The following is a 14,937-nucleotide window of genomic DNA, read 5'->3' on the forward strand; positions in this document are numbered from 1 at the left end:
TTATTACAAACATCACGCTGATTTAGCTACAAGCTCTGTGCAAAAGATCCTGTGGCCTTTTCATCCTTGGTAAATAGTGGTGGCAGTAAGAATTAGCAAGTGCCACTGATGCTGTGCTGGGCGCTCAGGAGTTCATGGAGGCTTTGCAGTGGCTCTGAAGGTGAGAAGTGGGGTTTGTTGTGAGTGTGCATGTGTGTGTGGGAGTAGTGCATACCACTTGTGCATACGTACTGCTAAGTTCCAAAAGTATCTGAGGTACTTGATGCAGTTTTATTCAGGCCTCATCTTTCAGTCCCTTAATGCCATGATGACAGAAGACACCGCTCAGTTCAATTATTGCTCTTCCTGACTGTATCCCATTGTTGTTAAATCTCTTACTGAACAACAGTCTCCCACCTTCAACAATTAAATCTGTGAATATTTTTGTTTATTAACTTTATTAGATTTGTTTTTCTAAGCTTAATGAATTTGATTAGTGTGAACTTGCTGTGCCAGAATTCACTGCAGTGTAGCAACGTGATGAAGTAATTGGCTGCTTGGCCTGGGTTTCCAAAGTCTTATGAGCATGCAGGGCATGGGTTTGTAAGTGCAACTTCTGTACCATTTCTGTGTAGGCTGTATAACATACACCAGATTGAGAAGGATGGAAAGCCAAGACCCAGTAGCTTGGTGATGGATTGGAAAATGTTTTGTTATACATGGTGTTTATACTGTTTCTTCTAATTCCTTTAAACTTTAAATTAAGAACAAACTCTGCCTCTCTTTGCTTTTATTTTTTCTTCACTCTGAAATAATGCTTTCTTTTCAGAGCTACTGATATTGAATGGCAGCGATCCTGTTGCAGAAGCAGCCATTCGACAGTTAAGTGAGTCTGCCAAACAGAAGCTGAAGTCTCCCAGAAAGAAAAGCACCATTATCATATCAGGGGTATCCAAGGTAGAGCAGAAAACAACAGGTTTACTTCTTACTACTGTGAAGTCATCTGCTTCACCGAGCATGATGTGCATTCTGTTGCCTACTGCTCATCTGTCTCTGCAGAACCCAGGCCTGCCTGTTTCAGTAACTGTTTCGAGTAGAACCAAATCAGGGTGGGCTTACTGGGGGGTCGGTTGTTTTTTTTATTCTTAGGTTTGAAAGCCTAACTAAAAATGCACAGTGTCCTTAGCCGGGAGTGGGATGATTAGGCATTTGGGAAAACTGGCTTAGGTAAGGACAAAAGATCAGCCTTTCTATGTATTTCTGCTGATGGAGGGAACGCGCATGCCTATAATATCAGTGATTTTTCTACGTGTCAAAGTTGCTTAAACAAAACCCTCTGTAAAAGCCCTCCCTCTGGGCTTTGTTCTCAAGGAAGGGAAACAGAAGTCTGCTCCTTGCTTGGCATGAAGCATTCTTCCAGGTTTTTGTTATCCATCTACAGCCTCCATCTGTAGCTTGGTCCCTGCCTGCTGTCCCTTCCCTGCAGGCCGCTCTGTGGATGTTTACTGTAGTCTTGCTGTTCTGCACAGGTTTCCTAACGAGCTGAGGGAAAGTCCAGCCATGGGGCATAGATTCCCTTGTCATTGCTGTGCTGTGTAGCATTTAAGTCCAGTCACTGGGCTTTAACAGGACAATTAGATGGTGATGGTCAGTTCTTATTAGACCTTGGTTATATGCTCCTCTCCTTTAGTGGAGCTTAGGGAGCCTGACAGTGGTTTTCTGACAGCCCTGAGCAGTGCAAATAAGAATGTTCTTTTCTTTATGCATTTTTTTTCAGGGTGGCTTGTTTTGTATTTGTTTTTTCCAGCAGATTGGTTTGTGTCAGCATTGTTTGTTTGTTTTCTCTGGGCAGACCTCTTTATCTCAGGACAGTGAAGCTGCACTGATGATGGACTATGCTGCAGCCATGGACAGTTCCTGCAAAGAAGCAGATCCACCACCTGCCGGAGAGGCAGTGATCGCTGAAGTCACTTCTGATGAAAAGCTATTGTCAGGTGTTTCAGAAACAGCACCTGATACTGACCCACAGCAAAGTGCCCATAAGGCCTGGGGTTTGGAGAATGGCAGCCAGCAGTGGGACTCCAACACACTCTTAGACCAGAGCTGTGAAGAAATGTCTGGGAGCTCGTTAAGTGTTTCAGAAACTGGGAGTGTGAAAAAGTCCAAAGGTACGTGACCTTTACCTCTGTTTGGGGAGTAACTGCGGCCTATACATCATTGGCAGTGTCATGCAACAGTGTATAGTAGTTTATCCTCTGGTACTGACTTTTCTCCTTAAACTCCATGTGCTTGTGGTGTTGGTGGAAGCTGTCTTGCTAGCAGCCACAAAGAATGCAGTTCTCTTTTCTCTCAGAGATGTGGCAGGTTCTATTATACTCTTCTCTGTCAGTAAATGAAAGACTCACCCTGAGAAGTTAAAAGGCAGATCACTAGGCCCTGCTCTCATCTGGGAGGCTAAACTGAATGAAGGATCAGACCATTTTGTTTTTGTAGTTACACGCCTGGATAGCTGCAGCTTGAAAATGCCTTAGGATTCCTTGTGTTTCCTTTATATACCCAGTAACCTCTGAGGTTATTGTGCTGGTCTGTGGCTATGAGGTGACTGTTAGGAAGTCTGGAAGAAGATTCATTGCAGTGGTCTCCCACCTGTGCCTTGAACAGCTGGCACGCCAGTCCCATGGGATGCGTGTTGTAGTTGGGAAAATGGTTGTATTTCTCACCCATCTCCATTCCTCTTTTTCTTTGTTCTTTTATTTGATTTTCTTACCCAGAGTCTCCTACACTTACTCAGAGATGGTACAAAGTGGCTTACTACAAAACCTTAGTATAGTATGAGAATATTGTGAGGCTTCCCAGGGAGGTGGTGCAGTCAACATCCCTGGAGGTGTTCAAGAACTGTGCCTGTGGCACTGAGGGATGTGGTCAGTGGGCATGGTGGGGGTTGGCTGATGGTTGGACGAGGTGACCTTAGTGGTCTTTTCCAACCTTAATGATTCTAATTCACCTGACATCAGGTGTACCTGAGACCTCTTCACCAAGGCTTGATGTCTTCTGGTCTTTTCACAGCTCTGTTGTTCCATCTGATAGTTCAGGATGGCACAGCAAGCATCAGTTCAGCCCAGATGGTCAGGCATTAGAAAGTCTGGAGTGGATTTAGGTGTCTAAGCACTCAGCAATTTGACTTATTTGGAGCCTGGAGAAGGTTAGGAGCTCTATGACACTCCGCAAAACCTCTGGACTCTTTAATGTTTTACTCCAAAGCAAGCAAGTGGAAGTTTGCAGGTGAACTGTTGTTTACTTTCGCTTCTCCACATGCAGTGTGTTGCAAAGAGGTCAGGCTTCCAGAAGTTCTCTTTGCACAGTGTAGGGCAGGACTACTAGGAAGGACATATTGTCTCTAATATTGAGACAGTTGTCTCAGCTTGAAAAATGCTTTCTGAAACTGTCTAAAATACCAGATCTTTGTGGAAGTCTTGAAGCTGTGCTCACAGCTGAGTCACTTCAATTTGAATGCTTCAGTGAGGTTTTTTTTGTGTTTTTTTTTTGTGGGTTTTCTTTTTTTGTCAAAAATTCCCTTTCCCTTCCAAAAACAAGAACAGCAACAACAACAAAGCAACCACCCTTCTGCTTTAAAAAAACTCCTTTATGGTATGAATGTCTTAAAGTTAGCGTTGTCTTTCACTGTGATTTCTACTCCTGAATACCTTTGTTTCTCACTTTTCTGACTTCCTGTCTCTTACCCATTCCCTTTTATAACCTTAAGAGGACCACTGTGCCAACCAGAATTAATTACCTACACAGTAAGTTACTTTTGTCTTATCTTTTAAAGAAAATGTAGCTTTACAGTGGTGCACTCATTGTAAAAAATCAGAGCAAAATGTAGTTTGGCACCTGATTTCTTCCCACATCCATTTCTTTCCTCCCTCCAAAACTGCCTTCCTGTGCTCAGAAGCCTTGGCAGCTTTGTCTGCCCAGACAAATCATTCCACTGTGGATGTGCTGAGTGGGTCATGCGGAACGAGCTTCAAGGAAGGCTTGGAGGGGTGCTGTGTGCTCCTGCTCTCTCTCCATCATGCCCATTCCTGTTGTATCTGATTATCAGTTCAGCATCTGCTCATGCAAACCCATGTGTGACCCCGTAATGGATATGCATACACAGAATGTTTATTTTACAAACTGCTCCTTACAGTTGTCCAGATTCCTTTCTAGCTGAACTCCTAGAGCTACGAGTACTTCAGCAGATACCAGCAGTCACCTCAATTAAAAACTGTTTTGGAGTTGGGAAGGAATGGAAAGAAGCAATCTCTATTCATGTCCTTGTAGATGTGGAAGGAAATCTTCCTTCAATTAAATTAAAAATAATTAAAAAAAAAAGGATTCAGAAGTGAGCCTAGCCCCACCAGCCCGTTAACATGGCTTGAGCTGGCACTCAGGAGCCTGTGAAGACCAGCCAGTCTGTACAGCTTTCTTGGGGCACTCTGCTTATCCCCTGGTATTAGGGGCAGAGTTTGGCACATGGATGTTGTTGAACTTGAGAAGTAAGCATGCAAGCAGCACGAGCATCGCCGAGCTTGTGATTTGCGTGTCTTTAGCATGTGAAGGCTTGTGATTAGCATGCCTTCCTAGCAGGGGTGCATGCCTCCATGGAGTGGGGCTGCCATCAGGCAGCACACACCCAGCCTGCTGGAGACTGATGGGTGGCAGTGGGGACGTGACAAGCTTCCAGGTACTGGTGATCTTGGTACCTCTGAAAACACGAGGAGCATTCACCTTGTGGGCTGCTGCTTTTGTTGAGGCTGTGTTGTTCTTAGGGAAGTGCTGCCTACATTTTTTTGGGGCTTCGACGAGTTATCCCAGGCCACCTGCACGAGTTTTGCAGTGTTCCTCGTTTGGTTCTGTTCCCCAGGATGGGAAATCAGTCTGAATGGATAGCACAAAATAGCTGTTTACGGGTAAGCTCTGTCCTGCTCCTCCTGCTGGCACGGCTTCAGCTGCAGCTGCCAGCACTGCTGGGCAGAGCAGCTGAGGGCTAAAACAAAAGCCACACAGCAGCAGGGCCTCAGCAACCCCACAGCCTCTGCATATTAACAACTGTCTGTATCAGGGGGCAAAACACTGTTTCTTTTATGCTGTTGACAACAGCTTGAAGTGGTGCTGCCTTGCCAAAATGATCAGTCACAGGGTGCTGGGACGGCAGACAGGATTCAAATCTGTGCGTTCCAGTTGCTTTCAGCTGCCTTCTGCATCAGTCCCATTGTGCCTGGTGAGACACATCTTGGCCACAGCAAGGCAGAGTGCGCTAGAATATCTTTCCAAACGCTGAGTGCTCAGTCCTTAAAATAAAAAGGTGATAATGCTGAGTATATTTGTAACTGTTCCAGTGTGAGCGGAGCAGCATCTGGCTGCACGAAGCAGGGCTGCTGTGAATTGCCTATTCTGCAGCTGCTGTTGTGCAAAATGACACGCAGCCTGTGTCTGCTCCTTAGATGATAATGATGTAATCCTAGCTGTTGCACGGTCACATGCAGGAATTAGGCCGTGTGTTGCTTGTATCCACTTGCAAGGGAAGGAAAAGCAGAGTTGAGGTTGTGCAGTGACAAATCTAATAGCTGAATGGAGGAAGAGTAAGGAAATCTGATGGTTGCGTGGAAACAAGCTGAGGAAGCTTAGCCAGGAAGATGACCGCTCTCATGTACCTGTCTGTCTGCCACAAGGCTCCCTCTGCTGGCTTGCTACCTGGGTCCTCCTTCATTCAAATTGGCTTGTGGCACTGCCCAGTGCTGCATTAAACTCTTGCTATTTAGACATTGGGTGGTTGTATGAGGAGCAGGCTGTGTTCATTGTGCATCAGGCACAGCGTGGACGTGAGAAGAGAAGAGGGGAGCTGGCAGAATGCTGCCTGCAAAACTAACCAGGGTTTGCGAAGAGGGAAGACCACCGGCATCCCGTGTTGCCAGCATGAGTGTGTGGTGAGGGGATATTATGCAGCCAAAGCAACGGCAGCTGGTTTTCACGTGAGATCAAGAGAAGGGGTGTGAAAAGATAAAGGAATCTGGGCTAATTTGCCACAGGAGGGATTTGAGCGAATTTGTTATGCTCAAAGTGAATTGTTATTCCCAGTAGTGTTTCAAACCAGCAAACAACAGCTGCTCTAGGTGATGCTGCCGAATTCATGTTGAAGGTGGGCAGTCTTATTGTTTGAGCATGCTGAGTGTGGTGCTGACCTCAGGCACAAGCATCATCCTCCATGTCCAACTGGAAGGCCAACTTCACTTTGTGCATCATGGGCTAATCTTTTCAACTCCATTGATGACTGAGGCTACAGAGAGAAACACTTCTTCCTCTACCTCCTTTTTAATGAAATACCCTGTACTTTTATTGCACTGGGGTATGTCTGTTTGACATTTGAGAACCCAGCACACAACCCAGGCTAAGCGCTGTGCACGCGTATGTGTGAACACTATCGTAGCTCTCAGAAGAATATTAGAAACAAAGTAGAAGGAAAGCAACTTCCACAAGATGTGTGAATTGACTTTAGAAGTTGAAATCAGAGGATTAACACTCAATTCCTCTTAGCTGCATGGTAGCTTTCCTTCCTTTTCAACTGCATCGGTTCAGAGAGAACTGAAGGAAAAGGCTTCTTTTCTTTAGTGCTCCTCTAGCAGTACTCTTCTGCTAACTGTAAGAGTGTGTGCATATGCATAGAGCTAGAACTGCCGTGGTAGACACATGGTCTGTCACGAATCTCAGTGATTCAGTTTGCATGATACTTGCATGGAACAAGGAGAAGCAGAAAAACACATAACTTCACAAAGCCTGAATTTCTCAGTGGTGTTTGCTTGATCAGTGGTGGGGGAAGGCAGATTCAGCAGCATGATAGCACACGTATGAGTGGCTGAAAGCACGGTGACTGCTCACCTTTGCCAGTACCCAAAATCCCTTCATTCCAGCACGGGAGTCGTACCCTCTCTCAGTTACAGACCATCAGCGTTGTGGCTTTGGATGCACCACTCTTTTGGCTTTCTAAATTGTTACAAGAGTGGTGCTTAAGCTCCAGATGCTGACACGAAGGCTTTCTTCAGTAGTGATGCGGTTACAGGTGAAGCTGCAGTCTAGAAGTGAGCAGCCCGGACTGTCTAAAGTGCCTGTGCCTCTGCTCTTTGCTTCTGCAGGTGGGATTTTGAAAAAGAGTGCAAAGCTCTTTTTCCGTCGGCGACACCATCAGAAGGATCCAGGAATGAGTCAGTCACACAACGATCTCATCTACCTGCAGCAGCCACTGTCAGAGGAGGCGCGCAAGAAGGGAGGCACGCTTTCACGTATTCTTAACAGAAAGCTGCTTTCCAAGAACAAAAGCAAGAGCAAACTGAACGGTGCTTCGGCAGAACCGTTTCTATAAGGTTGGATGAATGCTCTCTGACGGGATCCTTGCACATCAGTTGTTTACAGAGCACTGCTGGAGGACACGAGTGCAGCGGATGACTTGCGTAACATGATGCTTGCTAATACAGTGGTCCAGGAGTGAACAGAAGGATTGTGTTTTCTGTTTTTTCCTCCAGACCAGCTTTCCAATTGCTACGGAGTCACTCTGAATACAAGCAGCACTACTTGCATCGTGACCGTTTTTGGAGGGACTGCGTGGTGTTACTGTACGAGGTGAGGGAGAGCAGGGATTGATGCAGGTGGGGAGGAGCTGCCTGTGAGCACCTAGCTGATTGAAGCAGGGGGCTGAGAACCACACCTGCTCTATGATTGAACCACGGTCAGGAGAGAGGATACCGCTGTGCTTCCTTGCTGTGCCGTGGAGCGGTAGCAATGCGAGTCTCAGCTTGTGTTTCTGGTCAGGCTGAAAGGGAAAAGAGACCCAGATCCACTTTGTACTGTGATTTGGAAACGGGTACGTTTTCGGAAACATAACTAAACCGCTGATGAGGAGAGCCTACTGTAATAACTGGAGCCTGCTACAAACACCACTCAGTCCACGTAGGTGGAGAGAGGCCTTTTATATTAGCCATAAATCAATAAATTATGCAAACACTTACACTAGCATATTGTCTGATGTTCTGTACCTAAGTTATACTCTTAAAAAACAGAACTTTTTAAAGAATCTACGTGAGTCTACTTGCAAACATTTACAACTTCTCCTCTGTAGCTTTTCCTCCCTGTGTGAGAAGCTATGCTGCTAATGCAAAAATCTGTCCTAGGGGCTCTACTTCCTTCTCCCAAGTACTTGTTAGACAAGCATATAAACCATCATATCAACTGCAAAGCTAGGAGCAATAAGTCTTGAATAGAGCATATTTAACCCTATATAAGCTTTTCATTAGACAGCTTGTTTTACTTGCCAAATATTTACTGAGATCTTAGAAAACGCAGTTGCAAAGAGAAGTTTTACAAAACATAATGATGACAATTCCCTCAGTCTTTCAGTTTCTAGATCCACCAGTGTTGTTGTGTGGTGAGTGGCTGGTCGGGCTTTCTGATTATTCTTTTTCCTCATTAAATTAGAATGAAAACATGGTGAAAGTTACGGCGTAGTTCTTGTTTGGGCCGCTGCAGAGAGCAGAAGGCTCTCACTCACAGGTGCCACCTTGTAGTTTGCCATTCTGTACATTCCTGCTGAGGACAAAGGACTGAGCCTGTTGTCTTTAGCAAAGAAAAACACCCATTCCATCAGAGCTACTGACTGAATGAATGATGGATCTGTGTTGCTTTGCCAACAGTGATTCACCCCCCATCTCGCCCCTTAAAAGACACGAGGCTTTTGCAGATGTTTCAGTTTTCACCTTAACTACTCTTCAAAAACAGAAAGTCACTGAGGAACAGAAACACATTTCTAAACTTGTGATGGGCTTCAGTTTCCTAGGTAAATACTTCTACAGAGAAAACCCAAATGCTTGTTGGTTGCTTTTTAACCAGCAGATTTGGAAATAAATTAACCGTCAGAATCTTTTAACTGAGTCTACAGCTTAAAAGTAACCACTTGTATGTAACCTAGTAAAATCACTGTAGTGCAGCAGTCCAGCCTATCAGATAGCTGTATGTCTAAGCATGCTGCTTATTACAAGAACACTTGAAGGCATTTGTATGTTTTCTGTTTTGGAAATTTGTTACAAATGAGTGTCCTGGAGCTGTAATGTGAAATCCCAGTTCCGTAATACAGGTTTGTCTGGCCTGAGCGTGCTTGAGCACTTTTGTTTGTTTTTAGTTTAACACAAAGTAGAACTCTTCATGATGCAAGCATTCCAAACACCAAAGCTCTGTTCCCTCAACGCATGCTTTTTCCATGCAAAGGAGGTGGGGTGGTATAGGAGGTGAGATCCTTCTGATGTTTTACATGGTCAGTCTCATTTACTCAAGGAGAAAATCTAACCACAAATTGAAGAAGTCAAAGCGAGACTGAGCTGCGCGGGTGGCATCACCTCTGTACACTGAGAGCAGTAGGACTGGGGGCTGCTTGAGGTCAGTCTGTGTTACTGAAGCGGGATTTTAATTTACAGAAGTTTTATCATTTACTGTAGAATGTGGTGGAAATAACACTGAATAACATGCTGACTGCAGGAGAAGGGTTTGCTTGTGTGTTACTCAGAAGATCGGACAGACCCTGAAGCTGAATGTTTTGGGTCAGTTTCTTTTTTGGTTGATCCCTCTGAAGGTCTTGGTTATCGCCTAAACTCATGTCTTGATGGTGGGAAACTGCAATATATATGTGTGTACATATATAATATACTGCAAACTGTGTGAAGGTTTGGGCTTGCCTATATTAAAAGAGAATTAACCATTAAGGGGAGGAAAGTGAGGCAACTTGTGTGAAGAGGGAATCTTGGTTTTCATTGCCTTCACTCCTCAGGAAAATAAACACCATTTGGTTTGATGTGTGACCTCCACATGTGGCTGCTGTGTTCCTCACCTCTTCCTACAGTTTGTGTTATGTTGTAAAAACAAGCTGAACTACTGAACCCAAGGTACAGCTGCGTTCCTCAGTGGTGGCAACCCCAAGGGCCTATTGAATTCAGTGCTGTTTTCCCCTCCTGGATGATGAGATTGCCTTTTAGGATCAGATCAGGTGGGTTTTTTGTCTCCTAGAGGCTGTGTCAATTGGGCGCTGGCTACCAGAGAGAGCCGGGCTTGTGTCCCACACACGGGGCAGGATCTGCAAGCTGGCAGCACTAACACTGCACCTTTCACCCTTGGCCGCTGAGCACGTCCCGTGCAGTTGTGTGAAAGATGCCAGAATCATTTTGCTCTACGTTCTTCAGTCTTCATGACTTTTAACAACCACACACTCAAAAAGCTGTCTAGTTCATAAAGGGAAGCAAAACCCTTCTTTTGACATCTCTTTTAGCTCTGGTAATTCTAGGTGTCACAAGGTGGGAGCCCAATTTCTTTTTATCATAGTGCAGCATTTCAGTTGTAGAATGATGGTGTTAGGGCCCAGGTCCTACGTAAGACATGAACGCTAACATGAATACTGCCTGTGAACAAGATTCCTTTGCAATCATTTCACTGCAAGTCTTATGTTCTAAATCCATGACCTTATTCCACCAGACTCTAAAGAAAAAAACAAACAAGCCATTGATGCTACAGTAGCTGCAGTGGTGGTTGTTTATTTTCCCTCCCAAAAATGAGCTCTGTTCCTCCTTTCACAGAGATACGTGTGTGCTGCCTCACTGAGCACACCTTCTCATGCTTACGTGCCCATTTATTTAATGTTCCCAAAGCACTTGTCTGAACTTCCCTGCTGCTCCCCCAACCAGCTTTCTTCATTTTCTCTCGTGCTCTTACCCTGAGCGTTCGGCTGTTATCTGCTTTCAGTTCTGTGAGGATACATGGCCACAAACCGAAGCATAAGAAGTTCTGCACAAATGTGTGGGAACTTCTTCCCAGTGCAGTGACGGAGCAGTGGCACAGCTGCACAGAGAGGTGGTGGAGTCTCCTTCTCTGGAGACGTTCCAGACCCGCCTGGACGCCTACCTGTGCAACCTGGGCTAGGGAGCTGCTGTGGCAGGGGGTTGGACTCCATGATCTCTGGAGGTCCCTTCCAACCCCTACAATGCTGTGAGCACTAAAGTTGCAGCAGACCCGTTGCAGCCACGAGGTCACCGCGCTCAGTGACCCCGTGCAAGCTCCCCCCGCTCCTCGCTGCCTTCTGCTGACTCTTCCAGGGGTTCCCTGGTCGCCCCGAAGCCCTCTTTCCTTTCCCTTCGACTTTCCAGGCGCTGCCACAGCTCAGATCGCTCCTTAGGGAGGCGCGGCGGGCCGGGCCGGGCCTCGCTCCTCACCCGCGCGTGGTCCCCGCGCCGTGGCCGCTCTCGGAAGCTCCGAGCCGCGTGGCTGTGGCTCCCGCCCCACCGGCCCACCCGTCACGGTCAGCGTCCGCGCACCGCCCCGTCCCCGCTCCCGGCGGCGCACCCCGCGGCGGCGGACTACGCCTCCCAGCACGCTCCGCGGCCGGAGCGGCTTCCGCTGGCGCGTGGTTTCCGGAGCGGATCGGAACCCGGAGTCCGGATCCGATCCGGCTCGGGCCATTCCCAGGGCAGGTAACGCCGGCTCCCCGCGCCTCCCCCCGTTCCCGCACCCCATCCCCGCGGATCTCCCTCTTCCTCCCACCCCCCCCGCCCCGGCGCTCCGCTTCCCCTCTCCCCTTCGCCGCCCCGGTGCCGCCGTCCCTCCGCTCCCCGGGGCTCTCGGGGTCGGGCCGGACCGGGGGCGGCGGCGGCGAGGGCTCCCGGTGGCGGGGGGGCGGCCCCGCCGTCTCCTCCACCTCCTCCTCCTCCGCCGCCGCGTTCTCCATGCCGCCTGTTCTTTGTTACGGGGCCGCGCCGCGCCGCGCGGAGGGAGGGCAGTAGGGAGGGGGGCGAGGCGGCGGGTCCGAGGCAAAACCCGGCGGAGCCGCTCCCGGATCCCGTGCCCCGCCGCCCGCCTGCCTCCGGGCCGCCGCTCCCCTCCGCCGGCCGCGCCCCGCGCCCAGCTCCGAGCTTAAACCCGTCCCGGCCGGCCCTCCCCGCGCCCCATGAGGCTCCGGGACCCCCCATCCCCCGCCCCCTCCGGCGCCCGCCGGTACCCCCGGCGGCAGCGCTCGCTACGCCGCCGGGCTCCGCGGGGCGGGGTGCCGGGCGGGAGGGGCGGCGCCGCCGCGCTCTTCGTAACAGCCGCCCTGGGCTCCGTGCGGGGGGCGGAGGGGCCGCGTCGCGCCTCCCGGGCGCTCGGCGGTGCGGAGGGGCGGGGTACGCCGCGGGGGAAAGCGGGGCGGGCGGCGCCGTCCGCCTGTGTGCTGCCGCCCCCTCGGGCGCTGCTGCGCTCGGCCGTGAGGGCGCAAAATCAGCGGGCGGAATTAGGCCTCGTACCTGCCCCGCTTTCCGCCGCTTCACGGCGGCTGTTGGTTTATGCTGGAGTTTGCACAGAAGCTTCGATTGTCGCTGTGAAGGCGGGAACGTCATTGCGTGCGGCGGTTTGATGGAGTGTTTTCCCGACGCGAATACGTCAAAAAAGTATAATAATCAGATGTGGCTCTGAACAGCAGCAGACGAAAATAAAAGCCCCAAAGCCTGTCCACGGTGCTCAGTCTGCCCTTACTTATGCTCTCCGTGGAGTAGAAGGGAGGAGGGATGGGCAGCCTCTCAGGACCAGGTAGTGGGGCAGTCTGCTTTCTGCACCCTGTTTGTCTGAGGCACGATTTCCTTTCCTGCCTTTTCCGAAGCCCAGAGGGTCACTGGAACAGTGGGCGGTGAATCTGAAATGCTGCTGTGTGGAAGATGAGCGCTGTGACTCTGAGCGTGAAAATGAAGCGACTGCAGACAGCTGAGTGAGGGGTAGCTGAGTGACCCTTACAGTTGCTCTCCATCACCGTGACCAGCATTTGTTCTCTTACAGTTCCTCCCTTTTATTGCTGTTCTCAGCCTATGGCTGCTGGAGCGAGACGGACCTTGCTGCCTCAGTGATGCTGCAGGTCATCAGTCTGCTGCTTGGAAATGTGACAGAGGAGGACGAAAGGGCGGGTGCCTCTGAGGAGCTGCTTGCACAGCAGCAGCACTGATCTATTGTGCTCTGTGCCCTGTGTATGGAAACCATTGTCTGAAGAGAGGATTTGTTAATTTAGCCATGGTTAGGGTGAGTCTTGTCAGGGCACAAACTGAATGATAATCAGTAGGCGTGCACCTCTTGAGATAGCACAGACCATCCACAAAGCAGGAGTTAGGCAGCAAAGCAAGCTGTGTCTGCCCTCAGTCTATGATTCATCCTGTTTTGTACTGGTTTACTTCAGGTTTCTGATTCATCGTGTGCAGTGCTTTCAGGAAAAGAGGTTTTAGGAAGTTCCCTGGACTGCTGCTTCTGCTTAAATGTTTTGTTAGGTACGATTAGTCCCCAGCAGCCATTGGCAGGGCATGCTTGTGCCTCAGAGGCAGTTGCAGCCACTTAACCAGCAAGCAGGTGTTATGAAGATCTGTGCTGCCTTGGGCTGTGGGAGGGATACATGGGGAGCAGGGCCCTGCTGCAGACCCCTGGCCAGAGCCCTCCTTGGGTTGCTGCCCAGATAGTTGACAGCAGAATCCCTGCACCGCAGCACGCCTGGGGCTCTGCTGCCCTGATCATGTTTCTTTCCTCTGTCCTCTCTCTCACAGGTTCAAGCTCTTACTCTCTCCCATTTCCTTCTTGACCAACGTCCCTACTGTTTCTGCAGCCTCATTCTCTGTACGTTCTTGTTCTTGACTGTATCCCTGCAGTATTGCAGCAGCTGCTGGGGCATTTTTAGCAACTTTATTTCTTTATTTAACTTCCCATTTGTACCCCTGCAGGGGCCAGTAGTACATTTGGATATGTTCCGGATTGGTCATCATCATCACTCCGTAAAGGGATGTTTATGTTGAAGCAAAACTCAGTCAGAACTAACGTCACCTTTTGTGTTTTGGCAGGTTTAAAAAATGGCTGAAGATGGCAGTGATGAGACTATGTTTGTTTGTAAGTATTAAAAAGGGGGGTGACAGCACCAAAACAGACTTGGTTTTTATTTAGATAAGAATTTATGCAAAGGAAGCTGAAACAGCTTGTGGAGGAGGACAGAGAAGGTTGCTAATTTTAAGCGTGCCCATATTCCTGTTTTCATTGGCAAACGAGCCAAGTGCTCTGTGGATGTGACTTACCCAAACAGCTTCTTTGTGGCTGAAATAAGTGTGGCTGAAGGCCTAGAGCTTGCCAGGGGTTAGTCTATGCCCTGTCCTTGTACTGTTGGCTTCGGCAACCAGAGGTTGCTCCACGTGGAGCTCAGACCTGTAGGCTGAGTTAACGATATGCACCTCCATGGGAAGGGGCTGCAGGGTCATTCTTCCAGGACAAGCCCCGTGTGAGATGTGCTGCCTGACCTATCAGGTCTTGCTCGTGCCACTCAGATACTGGGGATCTGATCTGGGAAGAGCAGAATGAAGAGCAGAATAGAGCCTATGTCCTTTACAGTATTCATCCACAGGCTTTTGCTCTTGATCCTACAGCTACACATCAACCTTATGGCAACTGTATGGGAAAGAAAATTCTCCCTCCACCACAAATTTACTAGAGTTCCTGTAACCCACCCTGGTGGATACATGTAAGGATGGGGATGTGACATCATTCCCTAATTGCAGACGGAAGCTGTCACACAGTCTTTTTTCTTCTTCCAGTGAAAGTTAGTCACAGAATTTCTAGAGCTTTCCTGTATTCTCTGTAAGATTTTTACCATGGAAGATGGTGTCTGCTGAAGTTCTGAAGAAGCGAGTTGTTATAAATGACATGTGCAGTCAAATGATAAGAGGAATAGAGAACAGAGTGCTTCGTTTTCTTTGGCAGCAAAGCCATTTTGATAGGCTGTCATTGTGGCAATTTCTTCCAGTTCCCGTCGATGGTGATGACCTTTGTGGGTGATGATCCAATTCCTGTCATCAATCTGTTTTACACAATCCTCTGTGGCTCCTCCACCCTCGTTGG

At 48.7% G+C, this 14,937-nt stretch overlaps 2 protein-coding genes across 5 annotated transcripts in view; both read left to right on the forward strand.

The window, feature by feature from the left end:
• C2CD2 (C2 calcium dependent domain containing 2) overlaps positions 1-7,542 on the forward strand; it is a 33,344-nt gene extending 25,802 nt beyond the window's left edge. Inside the window, exons 12-14 of the mRNA XM_065741657.1 lie at positions 809-936; positions 1,832-2,147; positions 7,152-7,542. Coding sequence (XP_065597729.1) covers positions 809-936; positions 1,832-2,147; positions 7,152-7,378 — 671 coding nt within the window. The 3' untranslated portion in view covers positions 7,379-7,542. The remainder of the gene's footprint in view (positions 1-808; positions 937-1,831; positions 2,148-7,151) is intronic.
• Positions 7,543-11,455: 3,913 nt separating this feature from the next.
• Positions 11,456-14,937, forward strand: part of PRDM15 (PR/SET domain 15) — a 29,779-nt gene continuing 26,297 nt past the window's right edge. For all 4 annotated transcript variants that reach the window (XM_065741658.1, XM_065741660.1, XM_065741659.1 and 1 more), the window contains exons 1-2: positions 11,456-11,519; positions 13,893-13,938. In XM_065741658.1, the coding sequence (XP_065597730.1) occupies positions 13,902-13,938 (37 nt within the window). In that variant the 5' untranslated portion in view covers positions 11,456-11,519; positions 13,893-13,901. The remainder of the gene's footprint in view (positions 11,520-13,892; positions 13,939-14,937) is intronic.

This window comes from Cyrtonyx montezumae, unplaced genomic scaffold, assembly GCF_038088225.1.
Source record: "Cyrtonyx montezumae isolate F1298 unplaced genomic scaffold, pur_monq_1.0 scaffold_3, whole genome shotgun sequence".
Classification (NCBI taxonomy): Eukaryota; Metazoa; Chordata; class Aves; order Galliformes; family Odontophoridae; genus Cyrtonyx; species Cyrtonyx montezumae.